The following is a 20,487-nucleotide window of genomic DNA, read 5'->3' as shown; positions in this document are numbered from 1 at the left end:
AGGTCCTGAAGAGCAAGAAACTCGGGTCACAGAACCCAAACCAATTTCCCTGTTTCATGCTGATCAAGCCAGTATTTTGCAGGATGGCCAAGCGAAAAGCACTGCATAATTTTGGTGGGTGTCCAGTTCGTTGAACAGCTCTCCCCTTGGCAGGTGACAAATTTGGTTCTTAGTTTTGCTTTCTCATGATTCACACAGCAACTTTCTTTGTGTAAACAGATACCCTCATCCACTTAATATTATTTCATAATTCTTGGGTTTAGAGAGTGGAGGCCCTAGGTTATGCTGGAATTCAGTCACCTTGTAGGACATTCCTAGTAGTACTGCAATCTGCTATGGAAAAAAGGAAAAACTCCTTTATGGAGAACAGTTCTGGTTATTTCTTAAAAGCTGGTACAAGGAGCAATCACCAGTAACTTTCTTCAGATTTTTAACTTTTGCCTGCCAGATTTAAGGGCCAGACTCAGAAAAGTATGAAGGAAATATGCTCCTGCCAAGACAGTATTATTAGAAAAAACTATTCATGGAACAGCCATTGCTTTGGGGTATTACTGTGGCACTGCAAACTGCTACTGATAATTAATAAGTGGCTTATAAGAGCTTAAGAACACATCTCCCATGGATGAAATAAAAACATTTTTACATTATTTATTCCTATCAAAGAAAGTTTCCCACTAAAAGCAGTGTAAGATGTTGATCAGCTCACAGACTTCTTTAAAATCAGCTTAAGGACAACATTGCAATCACAACAGCATTATGTGGGGGCATTTTTGTCAGCATTGACAATTTTTATCCTGTACAAATGGTGGTGTTTAACAAAGACATATGTTTACACAGATGGAGGAGGGAGGTTGTAGTAATGGTGTGATGGAAAGTGAATTGGATTGGTTGAGTAGCTGATGCCAGCTGCCGTTTCAGTCTAGGAGTAGGTGGGTACTTGAGATGGGCTGTAGTCACTGGGACCAGATATTGGAAGTTTGCTGGGTACCTCTTATCATTCATTTGGATGATCCTAAACCCATCACTCAGCAGCTGAGAGCTGGCTCAGGGTTCAGGATTCAGTGAGGCATTTTGGGTTTGGGTGTTCCTATCCTGAAGGAAGGAATGGCATTTAAGTACACATCTCTTTAGAGGCAGGCACACAGCACATAGATGAAGGCTAAATTTAAGTATCCTTACAGGTCCCCAAAAGGAGAATTTATTTAAAGACCACCTTTTCTCTCTTCCCTGATGGTGGCTGACTGTCCAACAAGCCAGACACACAGACAACTGTACTGTTGTTTAGCCAAAATAGCATGACATTGACCTTGCAGAAGAAACACTGGTCCTAGAGTACTAATGTTTTGGCTGGTCAAAAAGGAGTTTCTAAGGATAGAATCTCAGTTTCAGAATGTGGATCTTTATGAGCTACCACTACTGGAATATTGAAGTATCTCAGAGCAAAAGGGAATGACAACTTTTTCCACTCAGTGCCAGTCTCACATGAGCAAAGGGTCTGCTGCTCCCACATCTCTGTTTACAGACCCTGCTGCAATCTAGTGGTGTTGGGATTAGGGACAGAGGAGGACCAGGAAGGGCTGGGCTACATTCAAGCTTTTACTTCATTTTGTGGCATGAGGTTTTTTCCTTCTCTTCTTCCTACTCAATTAATTTAAATTATTCAGGAAACTCTTACACATTCAGGGTCTTCACAAATAATTTTCAGGTGTAGGTCTCACTGTAGTTAACCAGATATCCATCCATTCTAGAGAAAGGTCTCCATCATGCTTCCCTATGTATATTATGAACAGTGTCTCAAAAAAAGTGTTTTCTAAAATTTAGACACATTACAATTTTTAAATTTCTAAAGTTATTTTTGGTGCTTTACCCTAAAAACTAAAATTTCCTTTTCATAATTTCATAATAAAAATCACAGACCCTTGATTAATTGAATTGCAGCTGACTATTTAGCTTTACCTACATCAGGTTCATTATACTGGGGGTGATGTGTCTGGAAGGCTGAAGAAAAAGTAAAACAGCACAATATGACATTATTAACTTCTTTAGCCAGTCACACAAATATGAACTACAAACATTATATCAGAGAGGGCATGACTTCTGAGACATCCCAGGTGAAGAACTAGCCATTGCCAACTTTTATTTGAAGGTTTCTAGCTTTGAAGAGGGTAACACACACCTATTTGATAATAATCACTGTGAAATTATGTATCAAAAAGCTGTTTTCACAGTGAAGGCTTATTTACAAAAATGCTATTTACTTTTTTTCCTTAGAGCAAAATTTTGCAGAATGGCAAATAATTTTTATTGTTGAAGACATAACAGTGAAAAAGGTTTCAAAAACAGTCATTATTTATTTTATATTTGCTTAGCCTATTGAAAGGTTCGGATATAACTTCATTTAAAGAGCAGGAGTATCCTTTGAGCACACGTAATTTACTGTTACAAACACCAATGCATTTTATACACCAGAACATCTACACATATGGAGAAACAAAAGCAGCTACATTGACTATAACAATAAGATTGCTTCAGCAGCCTAAATGACAGAGTTAATGCTCACCTATGTTAAATGGCTGCTATTTCCCTATTATAGTGGGTGATATATCTTCATTGTTTCAGTAATGTAGCCAACAATTGAGAGCTAAGTAGTAGCCACTCTTCACCTTCAGTGAGCTTTACAGGTATTTTATATGCAAAGAAATAGACTCCTTAAAATATGCCATTTACTACATCCCACTGAATTACAGTGTATAAACAATAATGGTTATTTGCTAAAACATTACAGCACATATTTGTTGTAGCAAAGGAGGTAAAGCTATGAAATCCAAGGACCATGTACAAGCTTCTAGTTTTATACCGAGATTATGAGCCTGAATGGCATTGTCAATACTGAATGTGGGACTTCCATATGAATAATACAGGGATTTTCAACTAAAAATCCATTATGGCAGTTTAAGTTTTTATTCAGAAAAAGAAAATTAGTCTTGCAGTAATGCAAATTAAATCCTCACCTTTAGACAGTCTCATGTAAAGCTGAATTAGCGCTGTTCCTCTGGCCAGGAGGAGCAGCCATTGGCAGATGCAAAGTCTCCCGGCATGTGAATTGCCTTCCAGCTTCCTTCCACTCCCACCCAGCCCTCTCAAAACCAGGACTGCCTGTGCTGGATCATCTACCTAGTTAAATACAACCACGGATACCTGCCCAGTGAAGGAAGCACAGCCAAAAGGTCACACCACAAAAGGAACTCTTTGGTGTGCTGTCACTTTCTACCTGTACTACACACAGGAGCAGGAAGGGAGTTTAACCAAAACATGCTCTTGACAAATAATTAAAAAGTAACACCACATTTATATAAGATATATAATACTGTGTATATGGGGAGTCTAGAAAGGAGACAACACCTCCTTAGAGAAATGTTAAAGATTAAAACCAACTAATAACATTAATTGTCGGAAAGAGCACAAATACCATGGTCAGGATGGTGTTTAACTCTGCTGAAACAGATCATGTTGTGCAAAGCTTTTGAAATACAACATATGCAAAGATAGCTGGGGTTTTTTTAAACAATTTAAAAGTGTATTTGTTACCAAAAGTTCTTTGCTACCTAGAACTTCAGCAAATCAGTAAGGACTATTTTGAGATGAAAACTGGCTTCTGACCATGCCTTTCAAAATCCTGATGCAGCAAATGTATAACTCAATAAGGAAAGTTGCTTGTGACAGGTTTGACTTTCCTACTCCAGCCCAGAGAAGCTGACAGTGCAAAGGTCTCCCTTAAAATGGAAAGTGTTTATTTATGAAGTGAAGCGAACTAAGAATCAGAGACAACTCACAAAATTTTGCACTTCCCAGGATTCCTGAGCAATTTGGGTAAACAGATTCTGTTGTGCAGTCTGTAAAATGAAGTCAGTAGAAAAACCCTTTTTTAAAGACCTTGTGTTATGTTCACATGTCTGTGGGACCTTAGGTGTGAATAGTGTGCCAGCTGCTCCCTGCTAGCTCGCCATGGGCTCACAAGGGATCTCACCCTCCCTTCACCAGCAAACATCCAGAGAGGCAGCTCCCACAGAGAAGCTGACACAGCAATTCCCTGCACCAGTGTGTTAGCATGTCATGAGCCTGACGGACCTCAAAGAGAAGAGGCTTGAAACAGCAAAGTTTCCTCAAACAGTACCCCCTTATTTTCTGTATTTAAACTTAACTCAGTGCTCTGATAGGAAATGTAAACAACACTCCTGTCATATGGTGGGTTTGTGGTATCCAGATTTCTATAACTGTTACTTAGAAGACCTTTGTTACACCAGTCAGACATCGTGCCATTCACTGCTGGCACAGAAGTGCTTTTGACGTACAAAGTTTGGTTTTGCTTGTGATTTTATTCAGCTCCTTAGAAACAACAGTCAGAGTAGCACAAGCAGCATGGCTGATCAACCTGAACTGTAGCCACTGGGCATGTATTAAACACTGCAGAAATTATTTAGCTACCAAGTTCTGTATCTTGGTAGCCACGAAGAGAGAGAGCTGCTGAGACCTTGATCCAGATAGCACAGCCTTCAGATCCTAACATAATAAACAACTTCTATCATGACAACTGGCACAAAAATCTGTTAACAGTGTGCATCTCCTCTGAGATGTGTTTGTATCTTGAGACTTTAACTGCTTTAAGGGATCTTAATTTATTCCACAGAGGAAGCTCTAACTCTTGCTGTCACTTGCATAGTGCAGCATACACATAAATGAACAGTAACTTGAAGAAACTTTAAAATAATGTAATTCTGATGTGGCACGTGTCAGCTCACAGAGGTAGACTTGCTCTCTATGTGCTATCTATATACATGCAAAGTACTGCAAATTTAAATCAGCTTTTTTCAACCCTATTCAAAATCTGTGATGCGGGCTAAACAAAGACCACTGCCTACCCTCTGTAAACTACAAATAGGACAATTTCTTTTTCAAATAGCTTTATACTAAGCTTTAGAGCAGGAATCTCAACAGGCAGTCACCCCTGGGGCTAATTAGATGCTGTACCTCACTGAAGAAGTCTCCAGTGACCCTTCCACTACCCCTTTTGCCAAATCACGTGCTTTCAACTTTTCCTGAAGAATTGCAATCAGCATCAGATTCTCATCTCTGTTTTCAACCCTTAATTTTACCAGACAGAGGTTGTTAACGTTTTAGGAACTCTGAATAATTACGTACAGATAAAGAAACAGGAAAGACTGCATGATCCAGCCTTCTGCCAAAGGAATACAGGAAGGAGTGGTGCTGCTAATTTTTATTAGGTGTGTTTTTAAACTCTGCTAGTTGACAGCTAGAACGTTGTCAGAGGCAAAAAGGCGCACCCACATTTTATTTTACATTGCAGGCAGTTACAGGAGTACTTCACACCTGCCAGTTTGCATCTGCCTAGGTAGACAATGTTTTCTTCCAAATTAGCCCCACACAGTACCCCCCTCACCAGCTTACACAGCCTGTGGCAAAACTCAGCCACATCAGCTATTTTTGTACAGAATAAGCCATAGGTAATTCGGAGTGGGAAAGCCAGAGTGTAATTTATTTCACTGTACTGCAAAATGCTTATAGTGCTTTGACAGCTGGACACAGAGGCACAGCTATAAGCCTCAATTTTGCCTCTACCTATCCCATCAGCATTTACTCTTATTATGAGGAAACATGGTAGTGACTATTCCATTATGCTGTACACAGCGATAACCCTAGGACAATTCAGGAACTTCCACCATAATGTAAGCAGTGACTTCCTTGGAAATTAAGTACTTGGCAACTTGGCAATGCAATACCAATGCCACAACTCCCAGTTCAGCTTCTTTTTAGAAGCCTCTAATTTTGCAGTAATTTTTTTTTTTGTCATATCCTTAGGTCAGAGCAAAAGGGTTTTCTTATTCTTTATCTGACCTCTGAAAAAGTACAAGGATAAAATTAATGAGTCTGCGTTATGACTGTTCCCCTCCCCAGTTTTATCAAAGAAATTTCTCCAGAAGTGTTGATTTTTCTTAATTTCCCTAATGAAATATGACCTACATAGCATCAGTTATTAAAAAAAAACTAATGTCCAAAAAAGCCCCCTAAGAATCAATTTCAGATAATATCCTCAAGAATCATCTGCTTACCTACTTTTTACAAAAAAACTTTGTTTGAAATGTAAGCATGTTCTACACACATACAAAAGGCCTGCTGTGACATACAGCAAAGGAGTCACTAAAACTGGACATCTGCATTCCTCACTGTCAAATTAAAGATGAATACAGTTCTAAAACCACAAGCAGCTTAAAAGAAAGGCAGAACATTTAAGAAGGCACCAGATTTTCTTAAGCCATTTAAAAAGGCACCAGTCATGCTTTGTTTAGTTATATTATCCTTTATTATTTTACAATGTATTTCAAAAACTTTTACAGATGCCTTAAACTGTTCTACAAGAGCTGCAATACTGTCATAAAAGCACACCTACAGACCGAATGCACAAACGAACTGTAATACCTACTGGTATTGAACCATTAATATCCAAAGGGTGTAGTCTTTTAGTAAATAGATGTGCAGTAATGCAAATGCAAACAGATGTTAATGCAGAAAAACAAAACTCTGCATTCATGGCTATAGAACAGAGGACTTTTCAAACACATTTGGTACTGTAACATTCTAGACAGCAATATGAAGAACTTTACATATTTAAAGCAATACATGCCCTGAAAAGCCTGTATTTTCAATCTGTGCGTGTAAACCTGAATCAAAAATAAACTAGATATATTAAAAAACATGAGACCTCTAGTCTGCCAATAAGATTTTGTGGGTTTTTTTTTTTTTGTCTTAGAATGACAATTAACCTGGGTGGGTGAACTCTGATCTGCATTATTATTATTATTATTATTATTTTACATTATCATATCCTCAGCATTTCTGTAGTACTACGACAGCCTGTGTGGTTTTTTAATTTATTCCTTGTCCACAGGCACAGGAGAATAACTCTGATGCATTAAATTTCTTTTCTGAGTCTCCAAGTGGTAAATATGATTCATATTATAGCAAATACATTACCACAAAAAAGCACTGTATAACAACGTTTATAACATGTTTCAAAGTTCTCAGCTGTATTTCTCTGGTGCAACAAAGGAGGGGCACAGCACCCTTCAAGCACTGTGTATTGAATCCTCTCACACACAGTGGTTACTAACAGCTCAGATATATGTTATTCTCTACCTAGAGAAGTTTTGCTTTTATTATCACTTCTGCTCACAGGAATTACTAAGACATCTTTAGACCTATACTGTCTGTAAGTTACAAGGCAAAGCCAATTGTTTGCATATGTTTTTAAGCCAAGCTGATGTATTTTCTTGGGTGTCTCATGAAAGACATTAGGAGGAAACAGTAATTGCCTATCCGGATTGATAGGGGGAAACAAACAAAAAAAAGAGTCAAAATTTCTAAGTGTGGCACTGTGGCAAAAGAGGCATTCTGTCCTGCTTTATACTTCAAGTTTAAAGTTTTAGTTACCATTAAAATTTCCTAGCAGTAAACACCATTTCTTAATCAAATATAGTCTTCATTCCTCTATTCTCTGCAGGCACAGCTGCAATGGGTCATCACTACATTAGACCACAGCTTTTTCTGCTAGTCTTCCCAGTCAGCCTAAACAGGAGTGAGTGGTATTTATTAGTTATATATATGTATATATATATATATCAGTCAGTCACACCCATCATTACAAATATGTTCTAGTTTATTTACTGTACAGTGTATGTATACATATTTGTGTTTTTTCAGTCCCTTTTTTCTTATCTTAAGCACTCCAATAATTAAGGGCAGGCTGGGAAAAAAAAATAACATACATAAAAGGGTTATACATTTCAAGTCTGTAGTGATTCTAGTTTAACAGCAAAAGGGGATCCTCGTGCTCATGCTGTGAACACATCTGGCAAAAACAAAGGCCAAAAAAAGAGGCAGACTGTATTTTTCTCTGGAGTCAAAATCTAGAAAATTGAACAAAACAATGTTAGTCCAAAGGGATGGAGAAATGAAAAGGGCATTTCATTCAATGTACAACTGGAGCTATTAAGGATTTTCTTTCACAGAGGCCCTGAGACGAGTTGAATGGATTCTCTCTACCATTTGTTTCATGTGAAGTCAAACTTAACTTAAAGCTCTATAGGTATAGCATAAACATTTGGTATATAAGAGTGGACCCATTTTTAAAAAGTGAAGCAATAAAATCTACATGAAAAACTAATGAATGAACAATTCGATTGGAGGCCTCTGTCCTTTGACTCCTGCCCTATCAGGCTAAACATCCAATAAAATGTGAAATGCAGCATACATTTGCTTAATCTAAAACTTTTGGGATGATTTATTGCAAATTGCACTTGGCAGTTCACCACACCAATGGAAAACTGGCCCCCTTGTTGGTTCATTCACACAGTCTTTCAACACCAAATACAAGTCACCAGTAGAAAGATCTTGATAGAAAGTTTGCTGCTGTGCTGAGCCAACTGGCTGCACCTTCTGGGTGTGACCCAACACGAGACACTGCTTTGTCCTGTTCCTTAGTAGGGCTCTCATCTTCTGGCAAATACTCAGGTAGATCTGTGTTCTGCTCTACTTCCACTGGAGTATCTTGGAACGGAACTAGCATCTGGTAAAACACAACAGATTAAAATTACGTCAAATGCTGTAACTTAAAAGAATGAATCAAAGTTACAATATATACATGTTCAGGGTGACAGGCATGCACATTGTGAGACTCCTCCCCATTGTCCTATAGTTCAAGAACATAAATGGAACCTACTATGCAAAAAAAAAAAAAAAACCACAAGAAATGCTTCTGCATAATAGGGAAGTAAAAGTATCAAGTAAATACAGACTACCTTTTAGAGTAGTGTGAAACAAAAGCACACCAGCAACTCCAACCAAGAAAACTCAAACTCATTGCAACCCTTTTCATGTCATTATGGAGATAATCAATTACAGTACTTTTGTCCTTCTTCTGAACAATAATTTCTGTGTAACTGTTCTATGGATTCATATCCTGACATAGGATATCCTTGATTCCCCTTGTACTGGATGTGTAACACTCACGGTTAAAGAATTTTGCCTGCTACCAGATGTTATGGGCACAGAGGTGACGATATTGAATATACAGCTAAGCTGTAACAATTGGTATTTAGAAAGATAGAGATCCTACCTCCTCACCACTTTCACTTTTCACAACTTGCTGTGCCTTCATAACTTTGGTTGATGCTATTGCCGTTGCCAGTGCCTACAAACACACAGAAAAAAGCAAGAGCTCAGTGCAACAGAATGCAATAACGTGAGGATCTGGAGGGTTACAAAGCACTTACCTCTGCTTTTAAATCTGAGCGAATTCGGACCACGCACCTTTGAACAGCCATTTGAAAGGTAAAACTAATAACACCTTTAATTTTCAACAAGGCTTCTTCACAAAGATTCCTTCGAGACTGAAAAACAAATGAAGTCCCACAACTGAAAAACATACCATGTGAAAATGCTCACAATTAATTGTTATGGTGTTCCTGTATGTCTCAAAGCACATGGTTACAAAAGTGGGGTTGAGTAACAGAAAAACTAAGACATACATTTTAGCACACAAATATTAGACTCTCTTGCCACAAAAGAAAAATTTGCTTACACTTTAGAAGTCAAAGAAGGATGGAATCAACTGTAAATAATTAGAGAAAAGTGCTGAAAAGCAAAGAATGTTTTTCTCTGTGTGATCAGCTAAACAGTCCCCTCTGGTTAAGTTCTGATTGACTGAAGTGCTCATTGATGAGTAGTTAGTGTTTAAGTTGCTATTTATCAGACACCTTGGCTCCATACTGACTGAATGCATCAAAGCAGCTGTTATATCTTTCAGCTGCTTCATCTGCGGCAACTCACAGACATCATGGCACAGCACATGCCCAATTCTTATTTTAAAGGGAAAATACTTGGTCGATAACCCACAGAGTGCTATGTTGAAAGCAAGTGGACATCACCTACTGTGCTGTAACATTACATTGACCCCTACTAGCTGCATCTGCTACATTACCTTAGAATGTTCCATTTTTTCCCCTTTTAATATTTGCACAAGATGGTTGCAACAAAAGGAATTAAAGTATACTTGGAGAGACTGCTAGCACAGAAGGGGATAAAAAAAGATGGACTGTATCAGAAATAAACTGACAGCCTTTACAAAGATTTAGAATAATTATATACTTTTTTTTTCCAGCAAGGTTTTAAATAATTAGTTATTTCAAAGTATATTTGCATCAGTTATCAAATAATCACTAGTCAGTATTCACTGTATGCACAACAAACAAATTAAATTCTTTCAATCTCTGGAAGAATGAACTGAAGCAGTTTGGGGTTTTTTTAGCAGTTTAGCATATGTATCGAAACAATTCATTTGTATAAGTTTATGCATTGAAATAGCTAACATTTTTGCATTTTCCAAAAATTAACTTTGTCAGATAGGCTACATTTACTACAGAAAGGAAATATTTGATGCAAAGATGATAGACTGCCTTACACAAGTGAAAGCTGAAACCTGTATCTCGACACAGGAAGCAACACTTTCATAGCTTCTTAGCCTAAAAAAATAAATTCATACATGGGTGTGTAGCAATTCCGTGAGAGAATTCAGCTTCTTACTCTTAAGATCCCAAGTGAATCATAGGCACCTCAGCTTAATTCAAAATGAGGCTTTCAGTGATCAGATAAGTGGTGAATCATTTCTTAAAAGACAAAACCTAAGGTCCACACAAACTCCTTAAAAAGCTGGCAGCTGGTCAGCCACCAGCTTTGCTGCACAGACATACTCTGCAAAAGGCATTTGACTGGCAGGTAGCCACAAACCCCAGCAACACACAACTAAATATACTTCTGCATGGTACTCCTGAAGCATAGTCACAGGTAAAATTTAGGTTATTTCCTTACACATCAAACCTTGAATACCACGCCACTCACAAATACTACTATAATGTACAGACTAGAAAACTGACTGAGAGGCATGCCACAAACTCCCAAGTTATTGCCTTTTTTTTACCTTTATCACCAAATTTGATTATTAGATCCTAAAGTTAAAACAACACGTTAAACAACAAACAACCTTTCCCTTCTCTTCCTGAAACAATCAATTATCTACTATTTGAGGTTTCGAAATCCATAAGCATTTGTAGGACCTGCAACCATTCCTAACAGCACCTTCCATTTAAAAACGTAAACGACTGAGAACACCATGTCTAAAGCTCTGTGTTTACTCACTATGCCTTTTCAAACTCATACATGCAACCTAATATTCTCTGCTACTTACTAGCTGAGAACTATAGGAATGAACTTGTATGAAACTAAATGGTTTTTGTTGCTCATAAGCTTTACTACCCTCCCAGTTCCAACTTATCGTAACACTTAAAACAGCATTAAGGGGATGTTTAACTTCTGGTGAGCACCTCGTAACATTTCTTTAATATCTGATGTAATACAGAGCAACATACATCAGCTATTTCAGCCTCTGCACAGCCAGATTTTCCTTCAACAACAAGCTAGAAAAACATGCTGCTGTGATCTACCTGCAGTTTTGCTCTCTAAAGATGAGTATCTAAACACTCTATGCTTTTTCACAATACCTTTAAATCAGCATTGCAGAGAGAAAACTCCACAAATATTGCTAAGTTCCATTTGTTGAAGAAAAAGACATGCTTTTAAGATAGAATTGGACTACAATCAAAATATCTAAACTCACGAAGTAGAAGTGGATGAAATTTCTTGCTTGGAGATACCTGTGAACAAACAAATCAACTACAAGCTTAAAAACAACAACCTATGAGACTGAATTTAAAAAATTTCACCGAGTAGAAAAGCCAATGGTGTTGACAAAGCACTGCCTTTCTAGATAGAGCAAGTGCTAGAAGGCCAAAACTGTAAAAAATATTTGTATAAAGTGAGCTAGAGCAGCATGTTATTTCTAAAGGAATTAACTATGGTCTTATGACAACAGAACAGTGGGTATGCTGTTGGTAAACTGGGCCCATGGACATGCTTACTTGGCAGAATGTAAAGCAACACAGCAAAGGATCAGGTTTGATCAATTAAAATGGGTACAAAACTGAAAGATACAGAGTCCGGAGGGCACTTGTGGATAACGTGCTCAAACAGCCTACATGCTGTTTGGCAGCCGTAAAAAGGCAAATATGGCCCTGGGGTGTTATCTACAGGGGTATGGTAGATAAATCTGTAGAAGTTATTCTGACATTACATAAAGACTCAGTGAGACCTCATTAATTCAAATGCCATTCTGGTCACTACAGTAGAAAAGATCTCACAGACAATGAAAAGATGCAGCAAAACCAGCTCAAAGAAAATACAGCATTTCTAAATTAAGAATAATAAAAAACCTCCCAGTGTCTGAAATCACTTGTAACTAAAAGGAAACTTTTTTTAGATAAACACATTTATCCAACCACAAGAGATCCTTAAGTGAAAAATGCTATTCTTTCTTGAAAAACCATCAAGAAAACTGCCTTAAAGCATCTTCTTTAGGTGTTCTGAGTAAGCTCAATTTATGCAGTATTTTATACATATCTCATGCTTCAAAATACATTTCGCAGAAATTGCTGACAATTGATGATGCCACACAAGGAGGCTCACTCGGTTTCTGGGGTTAAAATAAATCTCAGTACAGCATGCCATATTTACACAAACTCTGAAGGTTTCCTTACCGAATCATCAAGGCCATCTATATGCAAAACCACTGTCTTGGCACGCTTATTTGTGCTGCCAAGGAAAAACTGTGCTTTCCGCCGACGATAATTCATCTCATTCACATTGTCCGTGTCTGACATGTTGGAAGACTGAAGGATATCATAGACTTCAGAAGCCAGAAGTTTAGTCTCTCCTGGTGTGGTGGTCCTGAAAGAAAAAAAAGGGACTAAGATTTCCAAGTATTTGTTTTCACATTAGTACTGCAAAAAGCTATTGATTACATCCTTGCAACTGGAATATTCCATGTGGTACAGTCAAGACGTGGCAAAAATGTTACGTGGGGAGAGCAGAAATTGGGTAAAACTATTTTCTTTTCCTGAATCCAATTTTTATTTCAGTTTGTTGATTCTATGGTCATGATAACAGGTCTGTTCTCAAACAACATGAATACAATTTACATCAATTTGACAACTACATGTACATGGTAGTACATGGTCAGTGCTCCAGACTTACTTTGTGTTCAGCTTTATTTTTTTTGTAATAGAACTTCTCCAATTGCCTCGTGACATGTTTTGTTTCCCACTTTCCTTGCTACATAATAAAAATAATTTCTCTGTATAACTGGCATGTTTCCCAAAGTTTTCTTCTCCAAAGATACTGAGCATCAGAGGCACAGCAGAAACAAAAATTTTCTTGAGGAATCCAAAGGTTATTCCTGATTAGACTAAAATTTATGGTATGAATTATATGATAGTATTTTTTAGATAGAAAAAAAAGTAGATAATAGACTCAACATATATTGAATTGTTAGGATTTAATTAAAACTAATTTTAATAAGGTACTAATATAAATCTGTTGTCCAAATTCAGCCCTGTTTTTATTATGCCAGTGACTTAAAGCTTTGTGTAGAAACAAAATTATTACTGCATCAACTTGCAATTAATTTTAAAATGATGAATGACAGCGTTGCTGCTTTGTTAAGCAAACCCTAAGTAAGTAACAAGTACCTTTAGATTTATTTTTTTTCCATTTGACTTCCTTAATTACCAGATATTAAACACATTTTCCATCCTACCATATGGACAAGGGAGAATACTAAAGCAAGCATATTAGGAGTTCTCAGCTTGTGGGGGTCTTAGCTAGCCTTTTTTTTTTTACTTCTCTGCACCTTGTTTTGAACAGTACACATTTGGAAAGGAAAATGTCAGTTCTTGTGATAATTCAGTAGATTAACAACATTGAATGGGGGAAAAAAAAGAAAGGGAAAAAAGTGGTAATAAGCAAATAACCAAGACCTAGAAAGGGAAAGCAATCCAACATATGTTCAGTTTTAAATACATGCTTATGCTCTGCTTTCCTATATTGAGAAATCACTTATGTTAATTCACAGAAACAAGCACTGAGAACTCAAAGATTTCAACTTCATCCTTCCATGATTTCTTAGACTAAGTAATAGAACTGATGATAAAGCCATACAACTGGATGTCTTGAGGAATTAATAAATCAGCTTTTGCTGAAGTGATAGCTTATCAAGAGATTAAGGAATTAACCCACCTATTAGTTTTGCCAATTTCTTTTAACACCAATCCTATCCATATCAAGTGATTTACAATAGATGAGTTTTATTTTTTGGCAAGCTTAAATACAGCTCGCTAAGCAAACTATTGAAAATGTTACTATTCCACCTACAGCACCTACTATGGAGTTGGTATGGGCTTTTGCTTCAAAATAATTGTACTATTGCATCACAGAGTCAAAAAAAAAGTCAGAAAGACAAATGAGAAATAAAGCATCCTTAATATTTGCCTTAATATACATGTGTGTGTATATATACACATATATATACTAACCTAAGCAAAAGAATTTAAAGCTGTCACTATGTCAGCAAATATAAAATATTCAAGTGACTAAAGCAAAAAATCAGTGATTTTCATGTATGTTTTATTCTCCCAACATTATAGATGGCACAGTTCTTGAAAACTAATGATCTGCTATTAACTGCACAACTGAAACAACCTGTTGACTTTAAAACACAAAAGTAAATTGGGTCTTATTTGACACAGTTATTCCAAGATCTTCCTAAAACAAGTCTATACTGATAAATTTTATGTGTATAGACATGCATGCACACACTCAAAAAAGATACTCTGATAATTTCCTGTATTTTTCCAAACAGAGGATTACCACTATCTACCACTAAGTTACACCTACTACCTTTTAAAAAAACCCAAATGCAAGACTTTAATCTTATTTAAAGAGAATCAGTAATAAGCAACTGACTGTGTAATGAAAAGCAGCAAGAAACTCAGACACTACACTACAGGGGCAAGGACAATGGCTGCCACTTAGAAGTATCAGATTGCAAAACAATCCCAAGTGAAGGTGTAAACCAGTTTCACACTGCAGAAACAAAATATTACACTTTCAGCAAAGCAGTTAAGGAAAGATGCCCAAAATTCCTGACAAAACCTTCTACAATTTAAAATGTACTGGTAAAATGAGTGAATACAAGTTTTCAGCAACCTGTTATTGTTTCATTAAAGCAATTTCTGCAAGCTGTAAAAACAATAGAAACATTTACATCTTAATATCAGATTAGATAAAAGGAAATTTTTTTATGATAAGCATGGTGAAACACCGGCACAGACTGCCCATAGAAACAGTAGATGCCCTAAACCTGGAACCATTCAACATCAAATTGGACAATTCAGTTGCAGATATTCCTGCTCATTTGCAGGGGGTTTGGACTAGAGGGCCTTTAAAGGTCCCTTCAAACACAAACCATTCTATGATTCTATGATCTTTAGGAAAAAAAAATCCTATCTGGAAGCAAGTATAATAAACCCTCTTGGCTGCAAAACCAAGGTGATGTTCAATGGTGAGTCTGTTTCCTTACATACTGTATTACTAATAGAAATAAATAAAATGAAACTGCACATAAAATGAAACCACAGAACAGTGGAAGTTTTTTTTTTTTTTTAAGCTACTGTAACTCATGGGCTGTGGTTTTGTTGCCTAAAATGAGAAAACTTTTCTAAAGTTCTGAAGGCACTGACACCAGCCCTCCCAGCACCTGTGCGTCAGTAGTTTCAGATAACACTGCCCACACCTGTCTGACCCATTCTCCTGCCACCACCAGAGCAGCACAAGGGAACTCTTGCCCTTTCTCCCTCTCCCACTCCAGTATGGCACTTTAGTCACCACTGAAGGTGCAGGTGCATACTATAAATTCACTGTGCAGCTAGAGCTTGTTTGACAACAATCAATCATTGGAACAATCTCACCAAGGGACATGGTACAGCCCCCATTGCTGGAGGTTTTCAAGATACAGCTGGACAGGACACGAGATAGTCTCATCTAGGTCCCCTTTCCCACGAAAGGTTGGACCAGATCATCTTCTGAGGTCCTTTCCAAACTGGGCTGTTCTGTGATTCTATGACTAGTGTTCTGCTACCCTTCTAGGGAAATGGCAGCATCTACTTAGAGCAGAGTAACAGTTGGCAAGAGTTGGTTACCATCTCTTTCAGAGGCGGTAATGTCTTACATTACTTCAGCAAGATTCAGAAGATGCCTGTCAGAAACCCAAGCCTTTAGTTTTCACTGTCTCTCTGAATTCCTGTCATCCTAGATTGCTGCCTGTCCTTCCATCATGTTCACCCAAGGCTGGCTGTGTAAAAAATATGAACACAATCCAAGTGACACGTGCTCTATCTGTCATAAGAGGATACAAGAAATAGTTCTCATTTTCTACACTATTATTAAAAATAACTTTTTAAACATGGTCCAAGTGCTGCAGAGATTTTAATAGCATAGCAAGACATGTTTTAAAGTTTTCACTAACCTTAAAGGACATGAAAACTAATGGCTAGAACTCCAAATGTGTGTAATGTGGGCAGAGTATGGATGCTAGGAAGGAATGTGTAAGCAGTGTACAGCATTATGGCTGTGAATGAAGTAAACACACAGCATCATGAATTACAATAGAAGAGCATGACAACCTTCCTACCATAGCTTCATCTGATGCAAAGGTAATAGAGACATAGTTTCTTCCTTTAGAAGGAGGACAAAGACTGAGAAAGACTAATATACTGATTTCCCCTTTTAGAGAAGGGCCAGACATAAATAAGTTTATAAATACATACAGGGGGGCGTGAGTCTGTATAAGATAATCTTATCCTTTTTTAAGCTGTAATATTTTATGCATCTTTTAAAAAATAAACGTGTGTACATACTTGTAAATACATACTAACTCCTGCATCAGAGGAAACATGCAACTGTAACCCTGCTCACAGTAGAGCAGACCCTGTACAGAAGCACAGGAACTATTACCTACCTTTCCTTAGTGGCATCTGCTCTAAAGACACATTAGCCAAACATGTAACAAACACACGACAACAGCATTTCATTACCGTATTTCTACAGAGCTTATAACCTTGGCACAGGAGGTTTCTAAATACAAGAGGAGATTTTGCTTTACCCAAGACTCAGTTACATCCCAGACGCTATCAAAAGGAGATTTATGTCATTTAATTCCAAAAGTTTCACTTCTGTAGTAATTCTGCTTTTGGATGTACTTGCTTAGTTTGCCTGCTACCCACAATAAGATGACAAAGTTAATTCTCCTTTCATGAAATTTCAAGGCTCTGATAATCTCTGAACACCTGGGAAGGTGATGGAAAAAATCTGAAGGTGCCCAGGAAGGATGAGCCCAGATTCACAAAGAGAAAGTCATGCCTGCAGTACCCCAGGAGCCTTGTACAATGAAATGACTGACTTCACTAGGATGGGAGAGCAAATGGGTACTGTCTGTTGCCACTGGCCCTTACACAATCCCCACAGAGAAGCTGATGCAGGATGGACTGGCTGACCAGATTGCGATGTGGACTGAAAACTGGCTAGATGGCCAGGCCCAGAAGGTGGTGATCAAGGCCATGAAACCCAGCTGGTGGTCAGAATCTAGCAGTGTAAATCAGGGATCAACACCAGGTCCCATTCTGTTCAGCATCTTCATTAACTATCTGGGGCACAATGGACCCTTAACAAGATGTGCAGATGACACAAAACAGGAAGGAGTGACAGGTACATCAGACAGCTGTGCCAGAGAGACCTCAACAGGCTGGAGAAATGGGCTGACAGGCACCTCATCAAGTTCAACAAGGGCAAGTGCAAAGACCTGCATCTGGGGAAGAACAGCCCCAGGCACCACTCAGATCAGGCATAATCCTAGAGTGAACAGCTGGAAAGCAGCTTGCAAAGAACCTGTTGGATACAAAGATCAGCATCAGCCAGCAAAGGGCCCTTGCAGCAAAGGTTACTGATTATCCTGGGCTGCACTGGCAGGAGTGCTGCCAGCAGGTAATGGGAGGTGATCCTGCCCCTTTCACCAGCAGTGGTGAGGCATCACCTGGGTGCTGTGACCAGGTCTGGGCTACAAGACCACACAAGATGTATGAACATGCTGCAAAGTTCAGAAAAGGGTCAGAAAGATGATTACAGGGCTGATGAGAGAAGGGAGAAATCTGGGACAGTTGAATCTAGAGAAGGCTCAGGGGGGAGCTTATCAATGTACATAAATACCTGAAGGGGGTGCAAAGAGGACAAAGACAGGAGCAAAGGCAGTGGACACAATCTCAAAAATCAGAAAACACTTTTCCACTGTGAAGGTGACTAAGCACTGGCAGAAGATGTCCAGACAGGCTGTAGAGTCTCCATCCTTGGAGATAATCAAAAGCTGCCTGGACCTGGTTCTGGGCAATGTGGTTTAGGTGTCTATGCCTGAGTAGACGGGAGCTGGACCCATGACCTGCAGAGGTCCTTTCCAACTTCAAATCACCCTGTGAGTCTGTGAACACATATCAAGAAGTCACTAAGCAAATTCAAACAGCAATATAAATAGACCACATCCTTTTTGACCTACTTGTGGATCTCTAATCTTTCAGGTTAAGAATATGTTAGAATATAGGCTTTTATGTAAGAAAAGCAAAAATTTATTTAACTTTCCTGCCAACTATTTTCCTTACACATTGTCTTCCAAAGAGTTATGCCTGACAGCTTACATAATTCTAATGCATTTGACAATTAGAAAGACCGATTTCAGAAACTTCCTGCTTTCATATTTAGACTCAAGAGTTCGCTACTCAGCCCTAAATTGTTTTTTCTTTAGGCATCATGAACTAAAGGCAAAACTAGATGCAAAAAGGAAGGCATCATTCTCCAATTCCTTAGAACTTGTCAGTTGGTGTTGCTGATGTTTTCACCTTCATAGAATCATCCTTGAATTGTTAAGGTTGGAATAGGACCCTGAAGATGATCTAGTTCCAACCCTCCTGCTGTGGGCAGCAACACCTTCAACTAGACCAGGTAACTCAGAGCTGCATCCAACCTGGCCTTGAACACCTTCAGGCGTGGTACATCCACAGCTTCCCTAGGCAACCTGTTCCACCTTAGCTTATAGCAAGATCTTATTACACACAGTCATCACAGAAAAACTATTGAGATTACTACCTTAAAAAAAGAATTTAGAAACTTTTAATACAAACCTTAAAAATCCAATAGTTCACTGGTTCAAACATGACACTGACTTTAGGAGAACACTGCTCCCAGGATTCTCACTCAAAAATATATAATTTCTTTGTAATAAGCACAATAACTGTATTTGGTAAATAGAATATAAAGCCAAAGATGAGATCACACAGGCAAACTAAAGAAGTATTTTAATCTCAAGTAACTTCACAACATAGATCAAAAAGTCAGTGTATGTAAGATCACTCAGTAGTTTATGCTGTTACTCTCTTATCTGAATCTGATGTAGCTCAAGAGTATTCAATTTGTAATTTATGGACCAATCTCAACCTGGTACTGATGGGCCTGTTTTCCCCAGCGTTGCTCATGACAGACAGAGACCATTCTCAGCTTCTAGGTTTAGAATTGGGCATCATTTGCATCTCAAGGCTGACCTGTGCAGAGCCAGGAGCTGAACTTGATGGTCCTTGTGGATTCTCCTCCAGCTGAGGATATTTTACGATTCTCAGGATACATAGAGAAGAACTACAACTCATTTGTCTAAACTGAAAAACCTCTGTGAGAAAAGGGCAACCAGAGGTAGCCTCTATGATAGAATTCAGGGCCCAGAACTCAGTTAAGATCCAAGCAAGGAAATTCATACAGAAGAATGGTACATTTGCAGTACATCACTTACATAACAACACTTTTCACATAGAGAGTGGCTGCACTATATATGTTTTCAGTTGGCATGGCCCCATAAGTAAGGAAGCACGACATACAGCCTTACAAATCACGGACAAAGGCTGTGGTACAGCCAAACAGAAAAGGTGGACATACACTGTATGGTTCATCACTGTGCTCCTGCTCATTAATACCTGGGAAACCAACACAAAGAAAAGAGCAGCTCTGAAAAAGCAAAAAGAAAAGTAGCCAACAGTGGTGACGAAAAGATAAACTCTAAACACAAAACTAAGGAAATAGATCTTGACATTTTAAAGATAACTCAGGTAAAATTTCCTGTATTGACATCTCAATAGTAATGGAAAGTAGAACGTTAAAATGCAGATCTGTAAAGAGAATCCACTGCACAATTCAAGTCTAACAAACATGAAGAGTTTTCAGACCAAAAATATCTCCGTTTTCCAAGTTAAGGCTCCAATATTTGACAAGACCTCAGCAAATGCCATCCTAAATAGCCTACTCATAAATTAAAAGTATAAACAACTCTCTGACTTAACTTACAGTCACAGAAGAATTCTAAATCACTGAACGTAACAA

At 38.1% G+C, this 20,487-nt stretch overlaps 1 protein-coding gene across 2 annotated transcripts in view; it reads right to left on the bottom strand.

Moving 5' to 3' along the window:
• Positions 1-6,356: 6,356 nt before the first annotated feature.
• Positions 6,357-20,487, bottom strand: part of ARMC1 (armadillo repeat containing 1) — a 33,818-nt gene continuing 19,687 nt past the window's right edge. For both annotated transcript variants that reach the window (XM_068187797.1, XM_068187786.1), the window contains exons 4-7: positions 12,723-12,912; positions 9,348-9,464; positions 9,191-9,265; positions 6,357-8,641 (exon numbers count right to left, since the gene is read on the bottom strand). In XM_068187797.1, the coding sequence (XP_068043898.1) occupies positions 8,450-8,641; positions 9,191-9,265; positions 9,348-9,464; positions 12,723-12,912 (574 nt within the window). In that variant the 3' untranslated portion in view covers positions 6,357-8,449. The remainder of the gene's footprint in view (positions 8,642-9,190; positions 9,266-9,347; positions 9,465-12,722; positions 12,913-20,487) is intronic.

This window comes from Anomalospiza imberbis, chromosome 1 (genome assembly GCF_031753505.1).
Source record: "Anomalospiza imberbis isolate Cuckoo-Finch-1a 21T00152 chromosome 1, ASM3175350v1, whole genome shotgun sequence".
NCBI lineage: Eukaryota > Metazoa > Chordata > Aves > Passeriformes > Viduidae > Anomalospiza > Anomalospiza imberbis.
The sequence above is the reverse complement of the archived record's forward strand: the minus strand, read 5'-3'. Positions and strand labels throughout refer to the sequence as shown.